This window comes from Tympanuchus pallidicinctus, unplaced genomic scaffold (genome assembly GCF_026119805.1).
Source record: "Tympanuchus pallidicinctus isolate F22 unplaced genomic scaffold, pur_lepc_1.0 scaffold1, whole genome shotgun sequence".
NCBI classification, from domain to species: domain Eukaryota; kingdom Metazoa; phylum Chordata; class Aves; order Galliformes; family Phasianidae; genus Tympanuchus; species Tympanuchus pallidicinctus.
The window spans coordinates 62,202,361-62,227,575 of record NW_026294618.1 but is presented as its reverse complement, the minus strand read 5'-3'; the positions used below and the strand labels follow the sequence as shown (position 1 = coordinate 62,227,575).

The window sequence follows — 25,215 nt, the reverse complement described above, 5'->3', positions numbered from 1 at the left end:
CTTTTTTAATGGTCCTGTTTAAGTGTGAATGCAGAAATTGAATTTTGGAGGAAAAAAAGTAGAATGAAAGCTTAAGGAAAGTTGCACAGCAGTAGAAAGATGTTATGCTAGGGAGCAAAGCAGCATTTAGGGTGGTTTAAGACCATTTTCCAGATGGTACTTCTGTCTCTTCCCTTCCATCATTGCCATTCCATTCAACTCACTTTCTAGGGGTCTCGATCACTACTTATTCTCTCCGTGTGTCATCCATGGGTTTACCAGTCTTCTTGTAGAAGAGATCTACTAGAGGCCCTACTCCTCTGAGAGACACTGGAAGATTTTATTTCTTTTTGCATCACTTTCAAAAGAGGGCTGATTCCTTCGTATTCCTGAGCATTACATTTGGCTCATTAAGCTGAAATCAGTTCAGCGCAATTGGGATCAGAGAGAGAGGAGCCCTTGGGAAATATGGCCACAATTTGCATGTGGCTGTGAGCCATTAAGGTTATTTATTTTTCCCTCCTGACATCTGTGTGTTGTATCTTCTGAGCCTTACTTACTCTTTTGGCAGGGTTTTTAAAAGAATGTTTTGTGCTTGTTTGTTCATATGCACATTGTAGCTTTATCCACATCTGCATACAAGTCCTGTTGAACATTAAGTGTCTAAATGTGAAGGTACTTCAAGTCAAAACAGAATTCTGCATCTGCTTTATAGTAAGTTATTATAGCACAAGAGATTGAGTTTGGTAGCAAGAGCTTTAAAAAAGAAACAAAACAAAACAAAAAACCCACCAGGCAGCCAGATGCTGTCCAGCATCTTTGCAGAGTACCTTTGTTCCCGATGCAGAAGTACCCTGCTAGTCCAGCAGCAGGCTGACTCAAGCCTGCCGCATGAGGTGAAGCACAGTGAGAAGTGTTGTGTTATTTCAGTGGGAATCAGCAGAGTGCTGGCCAGTTGCTACCTGCTGCAGAGTGAGGCAAGGGATGTTCCTGTGGTACTCACATGTACCTCTCCAATTTGTCTCTTGTTACTATTTTAAAGTGACCCATGCATTTAAAGTCAAGGTAATTACTTCTTACATTTATAGCCGTGGAGTCATAAAATCCTTAGAGTTGGAAGGGACCTTTAAAGGTCATCTAGTCCAACTCCCCTGTGTTGAACAGGTAATAATCTTTACATCTTGTATTCATGCTATAATGATGATTCTTTGTTCATTCCAAGATGGAATTATAGTGGTGACAGTAGTGAGTTGAGTTTTTTTCCTGTATGAATATCTTCATTTTGCCATTCGTTCATACAGACAGAGTAACATATAAAGTACCCATATATCATAAAGCTTCATACAGTTCTGAGGGTTTCAGTTCTCCTGTAACTTGGCTGGATGAAAACAAACAGGCAAAAAAATAAACTGAGACATCTGATATCCAGTCTCTAGAGTATCTATTTCCTCTGTTTCATTTTGAAAGCTAGGCAGACAAATGCAATTTTTTTGACAGTTACCAGACCTAACTAAATGTCAGTTTATTTGCTTTGCTAGGAAGCCCTTCTCTTCTGAGAACATTAACAATATGAACTCAGTGTGATCATTGTAAGAAGGTGTCATGGGCTTTCTAAATTGGGGCTGGTAGCTCAATATTCGTACAGTCCGCACATGATTTTCTGCCATGCTCGTCTGTCCCAAATTGATTGAGCTCCCACTTTTTGTTGCATTTTCAGAGATTTTTCATTTTGGCATTCTGTCTGATAGAGCCAGTGTCTTCAGAAGATAGCAGCTGCATGCAAACTTCTGGTGCAGAATTTAGATTTTTTTCTTTAGTTTATGCCTTTCTTTAAATTGGTACCCACTTTTGGAAGTATGTTAGCTTTGTGATGGCATAATAGTGTTTGCATCTTTAACCTTTTTGCTTAGGTGTGAAATAATAGTAGTGCTATCTTGGTAATAGTGTTTGGGAGGGACAGTGAAGAAGAACCTGAGTAATGCTGACTTGAAAATTAAACCACTGTACGTTGTTTGATAGTTATATTTGTCTCCAGGTATGCCTTGCAATAACATGGATAATTTGATTTGTTAATTCTTTTTAGATGGAATTGATTAAAAACATAAGCACTGCTGAGCAGCCCTATTTATTCACTAGACATGTTCATTTCCTCAACTTCTCAAGGTAAGGCATTTTTTCATTTAAAAATATTTTTCATTGGTTGTAATACAGAGAATATATTCCCTTCTTTTTTAAGTATAAACAATACAATAGACATTTTTTCTGGCAATGAAAGTTGCATTTAGAGGGGATTTTTCCTGCTGTCTCTCTGCTACCAAATAGTTTTGTACAGTATGTTTTTGAAAATCCAGAAAGCTGTTGCATGCTTCTACCACTGGGGTTACCTCGGTTTATATCACTTCCAGCCAACATGTATGAGTTGACAGCTTGTGTCTTTAAGCTATGCATTAATGCTTTAAAAGTGGCGGCAGGCTTTCCTGAATGTTTCATCTCTGTTTGCTAGTCTATGAATGAAAACTCCACTAAGTTATTGATTAGTTTTGTACTTGGGCTTTTATTTAACCAATTTAATTTTGTATTGGTAAAACAGTCCAGATTCTGTAGAACACAGATGTGTAAACCATGCAAATGAATTACACTCTGTATCATGAGAGTATAATAAAGAGTAGCAGCTATTGAAAATACACAGTAAGACTCTAGAGACATTTATAGCATAGAATGTGAAGAAAAATGAGTTTGGATGAAACTTCTGAGGAGTTTTTGGAAGGATGTGAGTTGTGCCAGTTAGCATTAAGCCAGGATACAGAGGTTAAAGCTGACTGCAGATGATTATTGCCCAGGCATTAAATTTAATTTTAAAATTATATTCAGGATCTGTGCCATCTGTGCTACTGATTTGGACTCAGGGTGTTAAGATAAAAGAATTTCTGCAGAAGTGTGAATTTTCTAGAGGTCTTTGCAGAAGCTTGCCTAGCTGCCCAGTGTTTTACTTACGCAGTAATGTTAATGCATCTGCTTTGAGTGTATGGCTTCAGGCATGGGTGGAGAATGTATAGTAAGGGGGGGTGTTTTTTCAGAAAATACACTATTTTGAAGAATTGAAAGTTGATCTTGCCTGTAACTGAATATGGGCATGATTTCATTGCATGAAAACCTGAATAGTTAAACAGAATTTTGATCTTCTCTAGTTTGATTCTGCAACAATTCTGTTTACATTATTTTTAAATTATAAAACTCATTAGAATGGGACTTCACATCTTTGGTAAATAATCTCTTCTCCCAGCTGAAATGCAGGATCAAACAAGTAACATGCCTGAGGGTCAAAGGGAAGTTCTTGAATGAAACTGATTTTTCACAGATGGTACATAGCATTAGATATGAGGAAAAACACGAACGTGTTTACCTCTTGCTCCTCCTATGGTTCCATTTCCTATAAATATGATGCATCCTTGTTATGCAGGTAATTGTTTCTTTCGCGTATGCATAAGATTTAATCTGTCTACACTTTTCTTCCAATACAGATTTGTAACGTTATGTAGAACTACATGAAATGTATAAAAACACTTGCAATTTCCTTTTGGTTGTTACTTGCAAATCTTAAGAACGTATTTTTCCTTTTACTGAGAGAGATTTGTTTTAATTAGCAGCTCTCTGGTGTGAAGAGACTGATTAGTAATTTAAATGAAATATCATTAAAGTTCATCAACTTTGCTTAATTTAGGTTTAGCATTTTGTAGTGTTTTCTGATAAACGGAATATTTGTGAGAGTTTTCTTCTAGTTTCAAAATTTATTGGTGGTATTAAATCTAATTGTGATGTCAACATAAAAACCAAATGATACCATAAAAATTAAAAGAAACAGAATAAAAATATCAGTGTGATGTTTTGTGACTGTCAACTCGAGACTTTATGCAACAAATATTAGTGAGAAATCAGTACAGTGGAGAGTGAAACAGAATCATAGAACCATGGAATGACTTGAAATGGGAGGGAGATGAAAGACCATCCAGTTCTAACTCCCCTACAATGGGTAGGGTTGCCAGTGATTTGATCAGCTTGCCCAGTTTCCCATTCAAACTGACCTTGAACACTTCAGGAGTGGGGCATACATAACTTCTTTGGGCAGTAAGTACAAGATAACACAGCTTAAAGATTAAAGAGGCCCACTACGCAAGGAAGGAGACGGCACTTTCTTCAAGGCATTGTAGCAGAACCATTCTGAGAGATAACAAAGTTTTTCATGGACAGCCATGCTGGGCCTTAGTCCAGCAACCAAACCTACTTCTCATTTTGTATTTTATACCTTTGGAATTTAGGGTTTTATTTGCAGAAAGGGACAGAGAACACTTTATTCTCCTTCTACCTGTGCTTGCTGAACAGACAGATAGGAGGTAAAGGCAATTTATCTTCACCACTCTTCCAGTAAGATTCAAGGTCATTCTTTTTTTTTTATTATTTTTTTTAAAACTTCCTTCAGAATCCGCAGGGATTGCTGTAAACTGTTTAAAGCATATAGTTGGGTAGGAGAGAAGGAGATAAAATAGTAGTAGAGAAGGAGATAAAACATAAGCAGAGTCTTGCAAAACAGAAGTTTGCTTCACCTCCATTTTTTGATGCCTCTCACTTTCCCAAACAGTAGTAAGAAAAATAAACACGCTTTTTGTTTAATGTCCCTGATGTGAATAACAGCATTCACAAATCATTTAGATTTTCCTCTTTTGCAACTTGCACCTGCTTATAGTCTTGTCAGCACTTAAAGCTCTTTGAATATTCAGAAAAACATGTCATTTATTTGTGCTATTTAGATTGTTTCCAACTGGAGGGAAAAAAAAAAAGAAGAAAAAAAAAAAAAAGGCTTATTGCCTATAGTTTCTTTCCAGAAAAAATGTCCAGTGGAAGGGAATTAAGGCTTAGGTCACTGATGAATTTGAGCACAGGCATGTTTCAGAGGCACAGTTAGTTCTGCTGAATAAAATTCTGAAAATGCAAAACTATAGTGCTTGCCAGGAACATTTTCCCCTCTCTTTGAAGATGGTTTAAAGAGTGTGCGCTCCTTCATCTGCAGTCACTGAATCTTCACTTACTTTCCTGTGTTCTAGTCTTTCTTTACTTTGGTATTATCTTTCCTCAATTCACAATAGTACAAAGAGGCAGGTAAAAAGTTAAATCTCAACAGAATGCATTAAATCAGAAACATTAACTTTTACTGCCATGAATCTAATAGATTGCAGCTTCAAACGGATAGATTTAAAAAAAGTATGTTTTCTGCTGTTCTCTGACATGAGGGAATTTTTGTGTGGCACTTGTCATAGACCAGTTAAGGAAAAACTTAGCAGTGTTTCACAGTTTGTGTTTCCAGTCTACCTCTTGCAGATAGGGCTGGCTTTAGGAGACATCCCTATGTTTCATTCAGTCTGCTTCAGGACCATTGCTTTGGGGAAGATGGAGCTGTTTATTAAATTCTTTGAATATTTTTTGTTATGGCTCTATAATCATCATCCTGTTCAGGTGATCTAAAACGTTGGACTGATTTATTCATATCCGGCTTTCTTCTGATAACTCCATTTTGAAATGTTCTTATATATAGAAATAAATGTTTTGATGCTTTTTTGCTGGATACTGGCTGTTGCTGGTGAGGCTAGCTGAGCATGTTTTCTTGCTCTTGATTGGGGAAAAAAGGTGTATTTCTCAGAAGTCTACCATAAAACATCCAAGATATTTGAAGCCTTCTAGTGACACTGACTCCACCACTTCCTTTGGTACTTTGCTCCAGTTACAGTGGAAATTAGTCACAATAATTTGAATTCCTCTGTGTTTTGCCAGCGGGATTTAGATTCTCGTTTAATTAAATGTTTTCTGTTCTCTGGTGCTTCTCACCATGCATCCATCCACTGCTGTTTCCAAACACCTGCTGATAACAGCAGCTCTTAATTCTCTTGCAGTTGGGTGCTTTCCTCATCCATTTAATACTTTTGTATTTTTCTCTGAAATTTCTTCAGTATCTCAATAGTCTTTATAGAATGTAAATGGTCAGGTCCGTATTCCAAACTAGTATAAACTTTACTAATATGTGTTATTCCAGGAAAAAGCAAGTGGGCACAAGTGTTACAAAGTTACCCGCCTGGTGGCATGGAACAGGCTGCCCCAGGCAGTGGGCATGGCCCCAAATGCTGGAGTTCAAGGAGTGTTTGGACAATGCTTTCAGACACAGGACTTGATTTTGGGTGGAGCCAGGGGTTGGACTTGATCCTTGTGGATCCCTTCAAACTCAGAATATTAGATGATTTAAAAATAGTGGGTCCTTTTGTGGCATCTTTCATAAAGTCTTCTATGTCTCTGAGTTCAATTTTCTATATTATTATTGCTGTGGAAAGCTTCCAAAATGTTACTCACAGAAAATATTTAAGAATGTCTATGCTAGAAAAAGGAACAGGTTTATATGTCACTGCTGCTTTTGCTGAGATTGCAAGTATTAGCAGAAGATGCAAATAATATAGTGTTAGGCTGCAGAAGTTTTGAAGATCTGGAGTAGCTTGGAGAAGCACAGAAAGCTATTTCATGATAGCTGCAGGTTGCTCATAGTGCTTCATCGTATGTGGCCCATGGCCATTTATTTAGGGTGAGAAAAATCAGGCACAAAGAAGCTTTAAGACTGTGGAAAAGCCCCTCTTGAACTCTTAGTAAAATCTCCTAATTAATTAAATAGTTATTATAGTCTTTGGGCACGCGTTCAAGGTCCTCGAAGTATGCTCCAAGTGTCACAGGTTTCAGAGAAACAGAACATTTGCAGGAATGCATATAGGGGCAGTGAGGCCAAAGCGTGGTACAGAATGAGTCAGGGATCAGGAGAATTGCACAGCTCCCAGCGTGGATGTGCTCCCTCCAATAACTAATTGCAATAAGTATGCTTGGATCTTCAGTGCATGCACTTACAGCCCCTAGTTCAGGGAGAACTGAAACTTGCCTGCTCCTTCCCATCTCAGGGTGAATGAACATTATGTGGGAACGTGGTAAAAATCTAAAACTGTGCTTCTGTCAGTGACTTTTGTTTACATAAAGGTTGACTGATTAGGTCAGGATAAAGCCATAGGTAGGAGAAGCATTGAAAAGACCACCCAGAGAGAGAGACGGGCTTTTTCAGGTTTCGCTGAAGCAATGAATTCTTCACTTTCTGCAAGAGTCATAGACCACTGGGGAATACCTCCTATAAAATTTCTTGTGATGTGGTGAAGAGATACAAAGGGTTAAAGCATGAACTCAATTTAATCATTTTAATTAGCTCTTAGGTTTCAGTTCAATATATCTTATTTGTTTGAAGCCTGAATGAGTTAATGCTCAACAGCGGAACACATTCTCTATGCTGCTGAGCTGCTTCCCCGTTCTTTCTTTCAGTTGCAGTGTAATACTTGCAGGGTGTGTGTTTTTAGTATCTGGGTGGGTGCATGTGCTTGAGAAGAGGGGGCAATGCATTCCTTTTAGCATAGTTTTCTGAGGAATTAAGACTCATACAGCAGTTCCAACTGTTGTACCTATCTTTCCAGTTTCTCCCTCATGTCTATTTCCTGAATAATTTCTCAACCCGTTGACCAGTTTCTAGTCAAATTTGGAAGGTCAGTAGAAGACTCATAGACAACTGCATTTCTTCAAATGCCCCTGCTGATGGAAAGCCAAGCCAGACAGAGCTTGCAGACATTTTGCTGAGCCATAGCCAGTGGCCACTACTGCTTGGATGCCAGCCCCAGATCTACTATTTTTCCTGCTTGGTGCATGAGGGATGTGGCAGGCAGGCCTGTGAAAGGGAAGATCTCTTAAGTCTTCTGCTCCTGAGGGTACTTCCTTTTAGTCACTGTCTTCAATATAAGAAGTAGTTCTGGTTTTCTGTTATTCATTAGTTGAAGTAACGTGCAAAGTCCTTGTTTTTATTGTAAAATCGTTTTTGGTAAACAGTCCATATCAGTGTTACTGACTTTATATTACTTTTTTAAACAAATGCAGTGGTCAACACTAGCTGATAAAAATGAATCTGTTGTAGGGACAGACACAGTCACATTGACAAATTTAGACTTTTCTTCAATTCGTACCAGAGTTCTGAATTATGAATAGCAGTACATCACATGCTGTATGAAGGCAGATAAAGGCAGACAGAGATTCACTTTGAATAAACCCAGAGCTATAATTAATTTCTGAGTATTGTTTGGGGTCTATTTGTGGGTGTTTTGTTCAGTTTTTCACCAGTTATGCATTTCGTCCGATACAGAAGCAGTTGTAAAAATGACAGTTTAACACAGCACTTTGACATTACAATGTTCCCTTTCATGGGTTCTATAAAAAAAATAAATAAAAACAGCAAACAAAAAGAACATAAATCTTGAAAAATTAACTTGCCTATATAGGAATCAGCTGCATGTTTAAAGTGGGAGCACTTTTTACTGGAAGCTTGGTGTTTGAAAGCCTTGCATGCTAGATTGTTCATCGTTTGAACGGGTTGTGTGATACATATGCTATTTTTTAAAACTTGTTTTGGCATGGCTTAACCTGTGCGTGTGTCTCTGGCCCATTGATTTGGAAATAGAATTTCATTTTTAAAATTTTTATAGACTGGTGAGAGGTCAATAAAACCACAAAATATCTGTTACAACCCTCACATTTATGAACAACTTGAGAATTCTTGTTTCTCCGTTTCTCAGGAGCAAAAAATACCACACAGAATGCAGGTGTTTGCAGAACATGCCTATTACCTGCTTTAACTGTGCACAACTAGTTTTTGAAGAAAGCGTGCTGGACAAATGCATGGAGCTGGCCCTGGAAGATGCAGAATAGTTTTGTCCCTTCAAGGACAAACTGAAGTACACTTTGTATGACCTTCAGTAGTTCAGTCAACTTGCACCAATTCTGCAAACTCCGTTGCTGGGGCGGATTGGGCTCTTCAAATACCTCCTTAACACAACATCTTGAAACAACAATTGCAGCCTGAGCTTATCTACCAAAGCTGTTTCATGTTGTTGATTATTTTTTTTCCTCCTTGAAGAAAAAACATACACACCTAGGAAATATCATTAAAAGTACGTTAAGAAAAAAAGTTACTACCCTTTAGGTAAGCCTTTAAAAGTAGGGAAATGTCAGCTAAACCTACGTGCTCAGCCTTAACACTGTGTCTTTATGTGTGTTCATTATAATCTATATTTTTTGCTAACACATCATGAAACACTTTCTACCACCATGTGAGGTCCGCCTTGTAAAGTACACATTTCATGAATGGCCACATGGTGCTGTACTCCCTCCTACATCGTTTTTCTTTTTTTTAATACTAATTTTTTTTTTATGATCTGGCTGTGTAATGATGTTTTTTAACTGTGGCTAAGCTTTTTAACTGGAAGGCTAAGCACAAATCTAACATGCAGTTTGACCTTTGTATGGTCGAGGTGGTTGGAGTTTTCTGCTGTTGTTTTTGAGGGTTGTTTCGGTTGTTTCTTTTATTTATTTATTTGTTTATTTTTTAGAAGACGTTGCTCCATAGCGAGTTTTTCCTGTTTTAAAGATCAACTGATTTAGAATTTATTTCCACTGATTTCCTGCGTTCTTCACATAGAAGATGTTTCAGCTTTCATTTAGCTGGTGATACGTTATTCTCTGAGCTTAAGTCACTACTTGAAATCTAGTTAAGTCTGAACTGAATGTCGATGGGTTCAAGCATAACGCTTATTACGCTTTCTACTGTCATTTTGGTGTCTGTGCTCACTTTTCTCCTGTAGATTAAATTACCAATTTTTGAGTAAATTAACTTAAGAAAGATGTTGATTACTTGGAGTCCAAAAGAAAGTAAAAGAAAAGAGAGGAGAAAAAAAGACTCATGTGGAAAGCCTGATAGATCATAGAAAGAAAATAGAGAGATGACTGGGGAAAGCAGAAACAGTGATAAGTTTTGAATATTATATAAAGACAAAGCGAAGATACTGTTCTTAAAATGTAGTACCAGAAGTGGTGGTTTTAAGTAGTACCTACAGAGTTCTAGATTAGATGTCTGGGAAAATGCTTGAATTATAGGAGCAACAAAATAGATTGTACTTAACGATTTTGTAGTTGCTAGTGATAAACGCATGGTTGATCCTGCCTTGGGGCAAAAATTTGCATTACAGCAGTCCTAAGTCACTTCTGTATTTTTTCTCATCCTTGAATAATGCATTATACAGACATTTTTCTACTATGTAAGCTTTTTGTGTATAAATTCTTATACACTGCGGTGAAATCACCTCTCAGTCTCCTCTGGTATTTTTTTCCTTGTTTTCTTTTTATGGTGAAGGTTCTGATCTTGACATTTTTTCATTGCAAGGTATCTTTTCTGTCATCCTTGTGACTTTGCTCTCTTTGCACATGCTTTGCTTAGGAATGACTTGGAGCTTGGTTAGTGGTCATGTTAGTGCTGTGCTAGATCTTTGCTCCTCTCTGCTTCAATCTAGGATCGTTCTGGTCTGTAAGGTCTCCCACTGTTGGTAATCTGTGCAAGCATACCATGTCCTTAGCAGAGTTATTCCTTTCCTGTGAATGTCTCAGTGCTTGGAGTTTCGTATGCTGTGCAACAATTTGTTGTTTGCTTATGTCTTGCTTGCCCTCTGATTCGAGTGGCTCTTTATCAGTAACCTGGTCCCTTCATTATCCTCTTCTTTTGCAACTTCATCATCTGAAAATGTTATCAGAGGTTTTCTGCTTTTCTTCTGACTCACAGATAAAAGTATTAAATAGCAAAGATTCAAATACTCAAGCATGATGATGTCCTAATATTCATCTATTTGTTGGTGATTGCTTAGAATTTCTCATTTGGGACATAGCAGGCACATTTGCAGTTTTGAATACACTGACTTCTTAATTGTGTGCGTTGTAAAACAACGTGTACTACTAAGTTACAGCATGTGATGAAAGGCAGTTTTTCGTTACTCCCAGTTTACTGCATTTCAGTTTCCATATGGACACCCTTAGCCTTGTCTTCAGCTGCTGAGTGACAGCCATTTCCATTAGACAGCTGGAGTCACCCTTAACAATCCTGATATATGGGTTCAGAGAGGAAGTTGAACATGCAGTACTGAGCACTTTGTAACTTCTGACCCTTGCCTGCATTCTTTGTGTGATAGCCTTCCTAAAAGGTCAAGTCACAAAATGTTTTGTGAATACATATCATAGATCTGTGATCTCAGTGAATTTCGAAGGCGGATGTTTTCCTGCGTACCACGTTGGTAGATTTAATACTTTGCAAAGTGTTGTATCTGCTGTTCTACTGTTTGTTGGGAATTTCTCCTCATTTTCTGTTCTTCTATAATATGCAACATCTGCTTTTGATGGAAAACTCTCTAAATTGTAAGGAAATGTCAATTAGAGGTCCAGAGAGGTCCTGAGCCAGACCTTCCAAAAGCCTTAAATGCAAGGTATCTGGAACTGATTGATTTTAAATCATGTGGAGTTTGACTTAAGCTGAGATTAGGGTTGTGTCAGTAATAAGTTTTTTTCTTTCTTATTTTCAGCTGTTACTTTGCATGAGATAAATGAAAACACAGCTAGTCTTTCCTCCTTAAGTGTTACCTTTGCTTGAGTTGGGGATGCTTTACAGACACAGGCAAGGCTTGCATCTGTATTGGTGCTGCTCATTATGAATTTGTATTTCAAACTTTTTTCATATCCTTAGCATGATGAAAGGCATAGGGGGAAAATAACTCACTCTATGTTTACTATGCAGGAAGGTAAAGGCTGGCAGAAATGCAACGTCAAATATTCTGGGAGATTTATAGGATAGTGAAACACAAGGCCTGATGGTCTAAGCTGCTAGCTGTTCACTAGTCTAAGGCAGCTTACTAAGCTATTCTTTTGGTATTTTTTTACAATGATAATACCTATACAAGGCAATTCAGAAGCTCAAAATTCCTACTATTGATGCCATAGTTCTAGAAGATGTAATTAATGAATGCAATATTGTCACTTTGCACCATTTTATTGTTAACCTTGAATCACTGTGCAGCTTGTATCATACCTTCCTTTTGAGGGCAGCCCAGCCCTCAAATGCAGTCTTAAAACTAAAAAATGTATCTCAGCTCACTTTTTTTTTTTCCTTCCAAAATTCTAACAGAAAGCTTGAAAGCGTAACTACAGCACAGGTTAAAGACACAGATTTAGGACTATAAACTCCCTGAGTTTGAAGGTTGGCAGAACCGTGCAGCACCATGCAGACAAGACTTCAGCCCTCTCCTCTGGGAAATGTTGCAGAAAAGGTGTTATCCCGTTGTTGGAGAGGGTTGGTGGAGCAACACTGAGCTGCCCATTGTCTCATGTACAGAATGGTGTTGCTTTGCCAGATGTGTTTCTTGAGTTTTTACAAATTAGAAATTTTCATTTCTAATTCTGCAAATAAAACACATTTTCAGAAGACAGAATTTGATCTTACTGCATCTTACGTTCCAAAAAGCTGAAAGTTTTACATTATTGTTTTTAATATGATCTCCCCTTGAAACTGTGTTGCAGATCAGGTAATGGAGCTCTAACATAATTCATCTGTAAAGCTTCCTAGGTAATTGGGCTTTCACCGTGGTTGTATAGAGCTGCAAAAGGAAATTATGCTTCCTTTCTAAGGACGCTATGTGCCAATCCATATGAACATTAAGTCACTGCTATTTCCTGTTTGCTTCCATTATACTGAACTTGTAGCAACTAACTAATTTAAAAGGATATAACTTACATGACAAGAATGATAGGGAATCATAGTTCTTACAGATAAAAGGTTGAGTATCTTGATTTCCTCTATGTGTAGGGAATAAAAAGCACACTTGTGTTTGTGCAGAGTTTTGTGCTGAGCAGAAGTGCAGCAGCCTTCTAATGTGAAGCAGTAGGTCTGAAATCGTACTTAACCTTTCTTAAAAAGAACTGAAATGATGAATAACAGGAGCTCAGAAATCCTTCATTTGGCAGTAAATCAAATTGCCTTGGTTGAGTTTTTTGAATTCCGTAACTGTTTTTTTATTATTATTATTATTAGCTTAGAAGGGGTTTGTAAGCTGTTTTGAGCAAAGGTTATGCTCATATAAACAATAAAATCATAATTTATCAGAGACATTTTTCTAGGGCAGACTCACAACATCTGGCATATTTCTCAGCCTTCTTTTTCCCTTCATTTTATTAAAAAAAAAACAAAAAACAACTGAGAGAAATGGGGAAATATTAGTAAATCTTAGTGTTGTTGATTGAAGTCTGTCAGTAGGCTATTGTCTGTAGGCTATTTATTTTGATGAGGACTTTGAAAATATACCTGTCACAACAGAGCAGTTAAAACAAACATGATGTAATAGCATCTGTTAAATAAATCAGGAGAAGTTAAGTGCAGGAAGAGCTCTGCGGACCCTTTGAGCTCTCCATTGGAGAAGTGGTGTCCTGTCCCACTCAACTCAATTAAAGCGATGCACTGCTGGGCGTGAGAGGGATCCATCTAGTATGTTTATCATGCAAGATCCAAATGCTTCCCAGAGAAGATAAACCTTCTTTGGAAGAACGTAATTGGCTTCCTTTCTGATCTTTTGCAACAATTACTTGAGTATACATAAACTTATATGATATGTAATGAGAGCATTTTATGTTACTGCTTGCTGCAACATTTTTATGGATGTTATTAATTTGAAAAGTTGTGTTTTGGAGAGCTAAGTAATATTTAATATGATGTGGCTGATAGATAACTAAAAATGCACAGAACATACTCGGCCAAATGGAGCATTGATTTTCCTTTTTTTTTCCCTCTAAGTAGCCTGAGGTTATTGATTTTTAATCATTGGGGTTTTTTATGTCCTTCAGCTGCTGCTGTGTTTCCAACCAATAGTCTCAGTACAGTCTATAGAAACAAGTGATTGGAATTTGAAGTTTAATAAACTATGCTTAAAACACGCACATTTGAATATGAACAGGAACAGACTTGAGTTTTCTGAAAATTTTTCTTCTTGCTGCCTGATGTAGCAATTGCAGCTGGGTCTGTACCGGCCTGGTTAAAGTGTGCAAGAGATCAGAAATTTGAGCTGCCTGTTTTTCTGGGAGACTGCAGTTTCTATTTTAGAAATAAGCTCCTCTGAGTTCTCAGTGAGTGACTTCCCATCCCAGCCATCCTCTGGGGACAGACGAGTTTGCATATGTCTCTTCTCAGAGCTGTTGGTACTGCATCTGAAGTTCAGATGTTCAGGGACACGACTTTACCAGGAAAAGAACAGGCTCTATTACTTGGGCTGCTTGGTTATGCAATTTGGTCCCTCTTTTTTCTTCAGAAAAGGCAGTGAGCATTTGTATCTAGACACTGGTAACCATCTATTCTTGCTTTTTCTTTCTTAGGCTTAGCATCTACAAATCCCAGGCTGGATATCCCTGCCCTCTGGCTCCTGTAATTTTTGTCTCTGTCTTGAGACAGCTTGCTGCCGTGGTCATCTCTTGTTGATGTCTTCATCACTTCCCTTTTTCTTTACTACTCTCCTCTCACTTCTGTCTTTAGATTACTGTTAATCAGACAGCAGGAAAAAATATGTGTTCAGTACTTCAGGTGCACCTAATCTTGCCAGCAATTTCACTTGGAATGATCATTTTCATGGCTACCAACCATGGCACTCACCAACCTTTTTCTATTTAGATGTGTACTGGCAAATCTTAATGCCTTTAATTTTCTGTAGTAATTGCAGGAGCATCTGTTTTTCATTTAAGTCTTATTTCTGTATGAAGGTGAAAAGAGCAACAAAAAATATCTTAGAGAAGAATTCAGAAAACTTCCCTTGCACACTTATGTCCTAATGGGCCCATGTACTAATCAGGAAGCAAGGAGCATCTGCCTTTTTAATTGGATTGTTTGAAAGGCTTTTGCTGTCTGTGTGTTTTCAAATTGTGGCTGCGTTACGGTCAATGAGATTACTGATGTGCATAAATGAAGAAATTATTTGCGTAATTATTGATAGGCTTAGAAAAGATATGCATAAATAATGACCTTGCTATCCAAAGGAATCATGTGGAATAAAAATGAAGTTGAAACTGGATGGGATTTCTCTTGTCTCCTACTTAATATTTTTGTTTCATGTAATATTTTTTCTATTGTCACTTACATTAACATTTTTAAACAATTTTGCTGGGTCTTTAATATTTATAAAAACTCTGGTCTTTTATTGTACGTATTCAGCTGTTCATCTGATGTGAGACGAAGAAAAACTGAGAACTTTTAAAATCTAAATGGTATCCTAAATGGTATCCTAACAGTTTACATTTTAAAAGAAACATAAACTGTGGCTTAGAAAATCATTTGAGCAGCATTAAAATACTTAAATATGGCTGTGTCCTCAAGCTTTCAAAATACATAATAGGCTTAACAGAGGATTGTTCCCTGCAATGGGGACACGGGGCAAACCTAATCATAATTAGATCAGGTAAATTCCAAATTGGATTTCTCCTAGGAAAATCTCAATCCAAATAAGTTTAATTTGCTTGGTCTTACATCATTATAATCCATAAGTCTGTTCCAGAACGTAAATGTCCATGCTTCTGTTTTGACCAAGGAAGAGCGTAATCGTGGTGACTTGGATATTAGCATCATTTGTTGGTGATGGGTATTGATGTTAAATAAGCAGTCAATATTTTAATGTTCTGAAAATGCAGTATAATCACAGGCCTTAACTGCTCAAGCTCCCTTTTCATCTCTTTCTCCTGGTATATCCTGCATATTAAATGGAACATGCTTGTCCTAACTACTAGGCAGAGGCAGGTACTCTCAACTGCAGATTCCTTTGCTGTCTTTTATACAGCCCCTGGACACCAGATGTTTTTACCCTTTATTTTTCCTTGCACTTGTGTGTACTTGAAATTGATACTTAATTTGTTTTTTGATGCAGGAATTTTCATATTAATATTTTTAAATTTCCAGTAAATGCAGTATGAGGGCAAAGCACTACGTTAACCACTAAATAACCTCAAATCCAGATATGGAGCAGGCTTGGAGGTGAGGGGAGGAAGATCTGCACAAGATACAGCAAATAAAAAGATGTAAATACCATGCATATCTTTCAGCTCATCCAGGGGAGCCTTTTGAAATATGCTTGAGTGTTACAAAATCTTTCGTGTGTTCTTACTCTTACTGTACATGTGAAGGTGGCTCAGGGCTGCCTCGTGGCAGCCAGCATCAGACACTGCCAGCTCTGACACGATTTTCAAGGCAGGAAGCGTTTAGAAAAAGAAACGTTTGTCCTTAGTTTAATCTGCAGGAAGCTCTTCATCTGAAAACTGTAAGGAGAAAACAGAAGCATGACCATAGATAGAATGGAAATAGGTTACCTTTAGTGTAACTAAAATGTGTATAGTCCACTACAGCTTAATAGGATATTGTAGTTACATTTAATCCTTGAGAGATCTTGTGTGCTTTTACAGAGTTTTGTGCGCAGTTGTAAGCGTTCTGCTCAGTTTTGCTTCTAGCCTTGTAAGTGCTCTGAACTCTATAGCACACAGTTTGAGAACCTTCAGGTGCGCCAGTCTGAAATCTTCTGATGACATTCACCCATTTTTTTCTTCCCACCAGGTTTGGAGGAGACCAGCCAGTGTACATCAATATTATTAGAGATCCTGTCAATCGATTTCTATCCAATTATTTTTTCCGACGTTTCGGAGACTGGAGAGGAGAACAGAATCATATGATCCGTACCCCCAGCATGAGGCAGGAGGAAAGATATCTGGTATGTTTAAACAAAAGGATCTTATTACTGATTTCCCAGTGTAGATACATAATGCTTATGTTCAAACTGCAGGGCTGAAAAGTGGGAGACTGAGGCATCAGTGTTGCAGCGTTACATTTTTTGTCTTGCCTGGTCCTTAGTTTTGTTGGCCTTAATGTGAAGACTGCTTCTGTTGAATGTAGTTGTCCTGTTCGATCTTTGTAAGCTGGCAGCAAGTCATGAATGCCGTTGGATTTCAGTCCTTCTATGAGGTTGGATCTGGATGGTACAATAGTTAGACATAATAATTCTGCCAGAAGTTATCACTGTGAATATTCAGGCAAGATTATAGGTTGAAATATGGCTGTGTAACTGTGCAGCCTTGCTGGAGAAAAATTGGAAAACTAAGCAATCCACTGAGTCTAAGCCTCTGATTTTTTTTCTGATCGTATACAGTTTTTTCACACCAGGCCTCTGATCTCAGATCCAGGTTTGGTTTGGTATTCTTTTTTTGAATTAAGAAGGTGGTAATAAAGCTGGATGAGCTGCTTTTCATAACAACGGTTGTTATTTTCTTCAACAGTTGAACTGTCATAATGCCCATAAGCCTTTGTCACAGACCAGGATCTCTTGGCAGTAGCTGTACAAATACTGAGTGAAAAACATGGACGCAAGGGTGGTGGTTGGCTTGTTTGATGCCTGATACCTGGTCTCCTTTCGTGCTCTCCACCACCAAACTAAGATGACAAAAAGGTGGAAGTAAACCTTACTTTCTCTAACAGAGGTTCAGTTGGTTGCACTCAGCCCCACAGAGAGCTACAGGATGTTCAGTGATAGGACAGCTTCATGTTCTCCCATGACATGTTGCAAGCCAGATGTAACAAAACAAGCGAGGGACTGTGGTTGCTGGAGAACAAAGAAAGAATAAACTGCTATTTTAAGATGTTTTGAAGGGCCGGTAAAGTACAAGATGTGCTGTGGATGAGCTGAAGAGAACACATTCCAAGCAATGGTTTCAGTCCAAGCTAAGGCCAGATGGATTCAAAGACAATTGGTTGTATTTCCACGTAGTAGGGCTGTGTTTGTTTGTTTGTTTATTTTTGTATTTCAGTGCAATTTTGTATTTGTCATGCAAAGCCCTGGGAACAGCTAATTCTATAAATTACGTATAATGTCAGAGGAATGACACAATGTGCCCCTTTTCCAGTACAAGTGGATGAGAGATTAAGCAGAACTGAAATGCAGAAATGAAATCTAATTTCTGTTATGTTTATGTAGGTTTAAAAATTGACAGAAATCATCTCTTTCATTTCTTGCGTTGGGGTGTTCTTTAGGAAGTTATATTTAATTCTTTACATGCATGTACATATATATACCTACACATAAATCAGTAAGAAGCTACAGTCTAAAGCAAATAAAACATGGCCATCTGTTGAGGGCATTAGTTGTTTTGTTGACAAGGCTGTCTGTCTTATGAGACTCCATTGGCAACCTTTATCAAAACTGTATTTTCTTTCTGGTTAGATCTCCAGTTGATTGTTAGAAGCCTGGAAACATTGCTGTGATCTGTCCTCCATCCCTCCTTGGCCAAGTTTGAGTGTCAGTCGCGCAACTCAGAAAGGGTGGTTGTTCCTGTCAGAGTAATGAGTAGGCCACCTGCCAGTGAAATTCATTTCAACAAAAGCTGCTCATTCTGAATATTAAGCATTTTTAAGACTGTTGCTGTTCAACAAAATAACATGCTATGTGACTGTGTTTTAAATTTTTTTTTTTCTCAGAGGTGTAAAGAAATCTGCTGGCATGTATTTTAAAACTAAGGTAATGGATTCTGTGGCATGGTAGTTTCAGAAATCTGCAGAATAAATAGGCTGATCTGGCTGTAAAAAAAAACTAAGCAGTTGGTTGTACATCTGTGCATGAGCCAGGGCAGCCCTTTAGCACACGGATAGTCTCATTGTCCTTAATGGTTCTTCCCTAATATTTGACTTTATTTTACTGAAAACTCACCACAAAGTGTCGTGGTTTTGTTTTGTTTTTTACAAAGACTGTTTGAACAATAAGCTTGCAGTTAAGAGATCTCTGTGTTTCATATGCTTAACAATATTGCTAGCATATTAAATAATTTCTGTATTTTTGGCCTGGACAACTACTTGCATGACCTGGTGTAGGGAACCTGCTTTCACAGGGGGGTTGGACTTGATGATCTCTGGAGGTCCCTTCCAACCCCTACGATTCTGTGATTTATCAGAGAAATGAATCTAAGTCATTTGTTATGAGATGAGCCTGAAGGTGAGCCGATACCTTAAAAGCACAGGAAGGATACAAGAAGCTTTTGCTTCTCTTCTTTCATTATGCCTCAGATGAAAAGCTGGAAAACACAAAGCTACTGACTGCTCTAGAACATTGAGCTCTTTGCTCAAGATCCTGAGAAGCCTTGTTCTGTCAGCAGTTATAGATATGAAATGCACTGGAGAATGTTTATATCTTAGGCCTGGTACCTCCTCTGTTTTTACCAGTCAGGTTTGTCTGAGGAAAGGAACTCAACCTTTGGAATTGGAATATTCAGTTCAGCTAGTTGCATTTTTGTCCAAGCACTGATATTTTGCTTCTTTTGTTCGTTTGTTTGTTTGGAAAAAGGAAGGTTTGCTTCTTTTGGAAGGTGTTCTGTACAATGGAGATATTTCTGAGGCCACTCTGGCATCTTGGTCGGTGGCCATGAACACTGCCTCTCTCTCTTGAAAAGCTGAGAGTATGCATTTTGTCTCAGAAATTTCAGCAGGAAAGTATGGGAGCTCAGCACCTCTTTAAAGTGGTCTCTTACAGGGAAGAAGAAGATTTCAAAATCAAGTTTGTAAAGTTATGCACTCAGTGAACTCCCGCTGTGCCATTAGGTTGTGATTAATAGAAGCATTCCTTCCTCTCAGCTCTGATCCTTAGGGGGAAAAAGGGCAGGAAAGAAGATGTTGGAAAAACACCTTGATGTCTTTCTGTTCCTTGGGTGATCTTTTATTTATTTTTTTCAAACTGTGAAAATCAGAATTGCAGTCATTGCAAAAATCAGAAACAGAGACAGGAATTTCCACTGTTCACCGATCATTTGAAATTTTCTCTGAATAGAGATTCAGGCTTTGACTCTGCTCCAGAAAAAACAACCATTCATTCAAGAGTCAAATAAATTGTTTTAAATGTTTCGGCAAATGTCTGTGTTTACCAAAATTTAATTCGAAGCCAAGATGGAAAACAAGTCCTTTATTCACAAGTCAGATTCGATGGAGGCAGCTGCTGCAGTGTGACACTTCCCACTCAGATCAGCAAGCTCCTTGCCCTGACCTGGCACTTTTTGTGCTGGAGTGAATTACTGTCCGTCGCTTTAATAGTTCACTTCCAAACTTCCCCAAATAATAGTGTCAATGTGGAGTATTGCAGAAAGGGTACTGGTTTGAGGTGGTGGTAAGTTCTTCAGGTAGAGCCTCAAACATTCTCATGCAAGAGTTACCGTATCTTGCATTTCTGCAAGAGAAGACAAATTCATTATAGTGAATTCAAATTGACTGTAGTAGCTGTGTTTTGGATTGAACTACTGTAAATAAAGCAAGCAATCTCTTGTCGGTGCAGCTGGGATCACTGCTTGTGCTAAGCAAGACTGTGCATCAGATAATATAGCTTGAGGCCTGAAAGTGCAGAAAGTAAGGAACATTCCTGATAAAGCATGACAGCCATAAGTATTTGAGAGCTTTGTATTGAAGTTGCCTTTCCCAGAAGGTCTGTTAGTGATTATCTAGCCCTTACTACAACTGCAGTATGAAACATCAAATACAGAATATATGTATAGCTTTTCCCATTTTTCTTTAACGAGTGCTGTGACTTTGATGTAAAACTGCTAAGGGTGATTGAAGGCGGGAAGCAGTATGAGCTGTGCATTGTTGACTGAGTTGCAGGAAAGCTGGTTCTATGTGCTTTAATCTCTGTCAGTTCTGGGATCACTGGAAGCATGATTCCTAATTATATATATGTATGTGTGTGTATATATATATATATATGTATATATATAAAGAGAGAGCTCAGTAAGTTAACAAGTGGTCACCTGCACATAGGATTTTTCTGACATTCATTATGAATAAGTAGGGTGGGAGAGTTATTTATTCATTATAAATAAGAGAGTGGGAGAGTTGTCTAGTTGCAGGTTGTGAGAGGGAGCATTACTGTACAGTATTTTTCTGCAGAAGTTACGTGTTAATTGACTGAACCATAAACTTTTGGAGGGTCTGGTGAAGTGAGAATTGTTTGAGTTGAGAAATGGAGGTATGCAAAGGTTATGAAGATTTGCCTATATCCATGCAGCGCGTATCAGATATCAGTTGCTGGATTCATAGCTTTAGGTAAGAGACCAATGTTTTATGCACCCTCAGTGTTTTCCTTCCCTTCCCAAACATACACCACTCATTTTGCTCCCTGTGCACTGTTGAGTGTCAAGATGACTTGAAATGGTCATTTGAGGTCCTTTAGGGTATCCTGAGCTGCAGGGCAGTTTGCAGCTGCACCCCTCATCTGAGGATCACACAGTAGCATCAATCTCTGTGCTTGCCGGGAGGGTGCTGCTGGAGCACAGCCACCTGTCAGCTGACCCAATTAGAACAGTTTGCTGCTTCTTCTCTCTAATGAGTGCTTTTAATAGTCTCCAGCTGTTCCCTTTTGCTTTATTAACTCCTCACAGCAAAATTTTCGTCGTGTTTTTGTAACTCTTCATCTACTGTGTATGCTCCAAAGCTCTAAACAAGCTATCATTCCCCCAGATTTTCCCATTTTATATTAGTAATTTATTGGACTGTGAAGTGAAAGATAATTCAGATTTCACTTGGAGGAGGGACCAGTTAAACAACTTAGAAAATGTGATTTTAAAGGAAATGTTTTCATGTCTTACATTTTCTTTTCAGTGACTGTAACTTACAACACAATATTTTTTAATGTTCCCTTATGGATTTGCATTCCTGATAGTATGGCATTATGCAATTATGATTGTGAGAAAATGTCTTACCAATCTGTTTTCATTTACTAATTGGAGTCAATTGCATACAGTCAGTAGGCAACATAGTATTGTTTAAGATTGCAGCGCTAAAATCTTTTATGTAATTCAAAATGCATACTTACAGTAATAGCAAATATGCAAAGATACAGATTCTATTAGCACTGTGCTTTTGATTATATCATTCTGTATTGCATTCTTTTTCATGCTGATAGGATACAGCATAAAATTGTAGAATCCTAGAATGATTTGGGTTGGAAGGGACCTCAAAGATCATCTAGTTCCAACCACCAGTAGTAACCACAATATTTTGTTTCAGAATTTAAAAACTTGGGATATATTTTCATGCAATATTCTGTCAGTTAATTACACGTGACTGAAAATTTCTGGCTGCTGCAAATGTTTAGAAACTGCATGAGATAGCAGAAGCCAAAGAGCAGAAGAATCTCATGCTCTGAGTACCCTCAATTGCATTTAAATATAGCGTTATTGCAGAGAGTTAACACCATTAATAAACAGTACGTGGCATTAAAGCTTTTGTAAGTACACTATTTTATGGTCTTACATTTAAGGACCTAACTGCATTGATCCCCAGTTAAGAAATATGAACCTTCATTTTTATGCAGATTTTGCTAAGTTTGTTAATTGTACCTTTATGAATCTAAATAATACAAAGTATCTCTTGATGTGTTCTTTTGTTTGTTTTGAGTAAACGCATTGTGGTAGCTTGGGGAGCTAGTTTTCTCCAGCTACTCTATAGGAATCTAATGTCTGTGGAGTGGAAAATCCCAAATGCAGAACAGAATCTACTGTATCGAGCACAAGAATGATCCTTTCCTGCCCTGGTTTTAATCTCCAAAACATATCATGAGCATTCTCTCTTGCCTTACCCACTGTATTTAGCCACTGGCCACTGCATAATCTTTTTTTTTTTTTTTTTTTAAAGATATCATACATATTTGTCAGTGGAAGTCTGACTTTTTGAAATGTTTATTTTATTAACATTAATTAAAAAGGATTTGAAGTCTTGTCTAATGAAATCACAGTAGACTTCCCTAGAGAAACCTATTAAATACCTTCTTAAGTACACTCCTAGGAGTAGATCTGTTTGTTTCTCCTGGTTGCTTTGTGCTCTCACCATGTAAATGAAAACTGGCTTATTGACATTGCGGTGTGGAGAGAAACTGCAGAATGTTTTAGTTGTCTTTATGGATGATAGAGAGAGAAGCACCCCACCACTTACAGTCAATATATTGAACTTGATCAGATTATGGTGTGGTAATGCATTTTCAAGCAGTCCGATATTCATTTTGCAGGAATCAAAAACTGCAGGAACTGACAACATGTAAGGAAAAAAAGAATTTATTAGTCTGCTTTCTTTCTTGTCTGTCGTTCTCCTTCCTCTTTGCCGTTTGCAGTTTGCACATAAGTTTTCTGGCTGTCAGCACTGGCAGCAAAGTGAAATAAACTGAAATCCCAATCTCTAAAACTTCCTTGTAAAGCTTCCAGAAGTTGGAATCACAATGAGAGTTGAGGATGCTTGAGCTGGTGGAGTCACCTGCCTGTGGCATGCTGATAATGTGATGAGAGATAGCAGTGTTCTCATAAAGGTATTCAAGACTATGTGCTGTGCTTTAGATGTCTGGCTAAGATAATTCAGGTACTCTGTAGTGTTAAAAGTAGTTTTAGTGATGCCCTGAATGTATTCTAAGATATCTCGTGTCATCATTAGTTTAAATTGAGCATCGTCAGCAAAATATTTTCCAATTGTGTATTGTTTGGTGGTGGTGTGGACTCTTCTGTCCACTGTAGAATAAGTGGATAAATTCTATATTTTAAGTGTTGTGGTTTAACTTGACAGCAGCACAGCTCCACACAGCTGTTTGCTCTCTTACTTCCAAGTGGAATGAGGGAGAGAATTGGAAACAAAATAGAATTCATGGGTTGAGATAAAAAGCTATTTACTAAAATGGAAGAGGAAAATGGAAACAAAAATTGCACTGATAAGAGAGTTGTCTGTATATGTATATATTTATATGTATAGTTATCAGCAATGCACCTACCTGACAGCTGAGCCCAGCTAACAGTACATCTGCTCAGTAAGCAATGCCCTGCCAGCCAGCGTCCAGGAATCTCCAAGCAGAGGTTGCCCCCCAGCCAGCTGCCCACAGCTTTATGGCCTTCCACATGGAGCCAGGGGCATGCTGTTCTGGTCAGTACCTGGGCTCACATTGCTAAAGCCAGGATTTGTGGAATCCCTGGGGACAGAGCTGACAACGTATCCATGCTGGGGAGCTGGGAGGCATTCGAGAGGTTTATTTCAGATGTTAAAGCCAGTATGTGGTTTTCTGCCCCAGCTAAATAAAGCTACTCGTGCCTGTAACTCACACCTCTTCTGTTGTGGCAACTCCTACACCAATTCCACCTGTTTGGAGAATGTAACTATGGCTTTTGGCTTTTCTGACAGAGCTACACAGAAATGATGCCTGCCCTGCTTAGCTAGACAATGTAATTTTTCACATTAGGATATTATGTGAACTTTGGATCAAGAACAAGAAGAACAAGGTGAAAGACTGGATAGAAGAAGGAAGAGGGAGTTGCTTGGAGGGAATGTAAGGAGCAGTCTCAAATTCAAGTCCTTAGTGCAGAGATCATCTCCTGGTGTTGTTGCTAATTGTCTAGCTATTTATCACTAGTTAAACATAGGAAGGAGAACAAAAAAAAAAACAAACAAAAAAGGTGATATAAGTAGCAGGAATGTAATAACAGTAATTATCATATGAGATTAGAGGACATCTGTGGCCAATCTCCATAGTTGATTGTTCTCTAGGGCAGCACTTCCTCTTTTGAGAGCATGTGGTCTTTGCCCCAAGTGAACATAACCCTGGAAACTGCTGCTCCATATTAACATGCAGAAGAACTTCTTTGCAGTAAGGGTGACAGAGCACTGGAACAGTTTGCCCGGTGAGGTTGTGCAGTCTCCTTCTGTGGAGAAATGGAGATATTCTAGACCCATCTAGACACCTACCTGTGCAACCTATTAGTAGGGAATCTGCTGTAGCAGGGGGGTTGGGCTTGATGATCTCTAGAAGTCCCTTCCAACCCCTGCAGTTCTATGACTTCCCCATGCAAGATGCACTTCCCTGTGCACTGCTGGTAATCAGCCCTGTTTCACTCCTGAGAAGGGCATTAATTGGTTTCTCTGCATTGTCAAATATTGGCATCCTCCTTTGTTAAATTAAATCCATATAGTGTTCATAGTAACTAACTTTAATGAATTATATTTAAGTTTTAGAGGTCTTAAACTCACAATATCATGAGCACAAAGCAGTGAATGTTAAGTGAATAGTGTGTTTTATTTTTTTTTAAAAAAAGTAGACTGTAATGATTGACTGACTTAACACAAACAAATAAAGAACCCTTTGTTTGACAGTGAAAATGAAGCACAAAGATACAAATTTAGATTTTGTTTCTGTCTCATTACAGAGTGAACAGATCTGCAGTGGGAATAGTTTTCCT

At 38.1% G+C, this 25,215-nt stretch overlaps 1 protein-coding gene across 4 annotated transcripts in view; it reads left to right on the top strand.

The window, feature by feature from the left end:
- Positions 1-25,215, top strand: part of UST (uronyl 2-sulfotransferase) — a 157,420-nt gene that overhangs the window by 81,306 nt on the left and 50,899 nt on the right. For all 4 annotated transcript variants that reach the window (XM_052681795.1, XM_052681796.1, XM_052681794.1 and 1 more), the window contains exons 4-5: positions 2,063-2,142; positions 16,541-16,694. In XM_052681795.1, the coding sequence (XP_052537755.1) occupies positions 2,063-2,142; positions 16,541-16,694 (234 nt within the window). The remainder of the gene's footprint in view (positions 1-2,062; positions 2,143-16,540; positions 16,695-25,215) is intronic.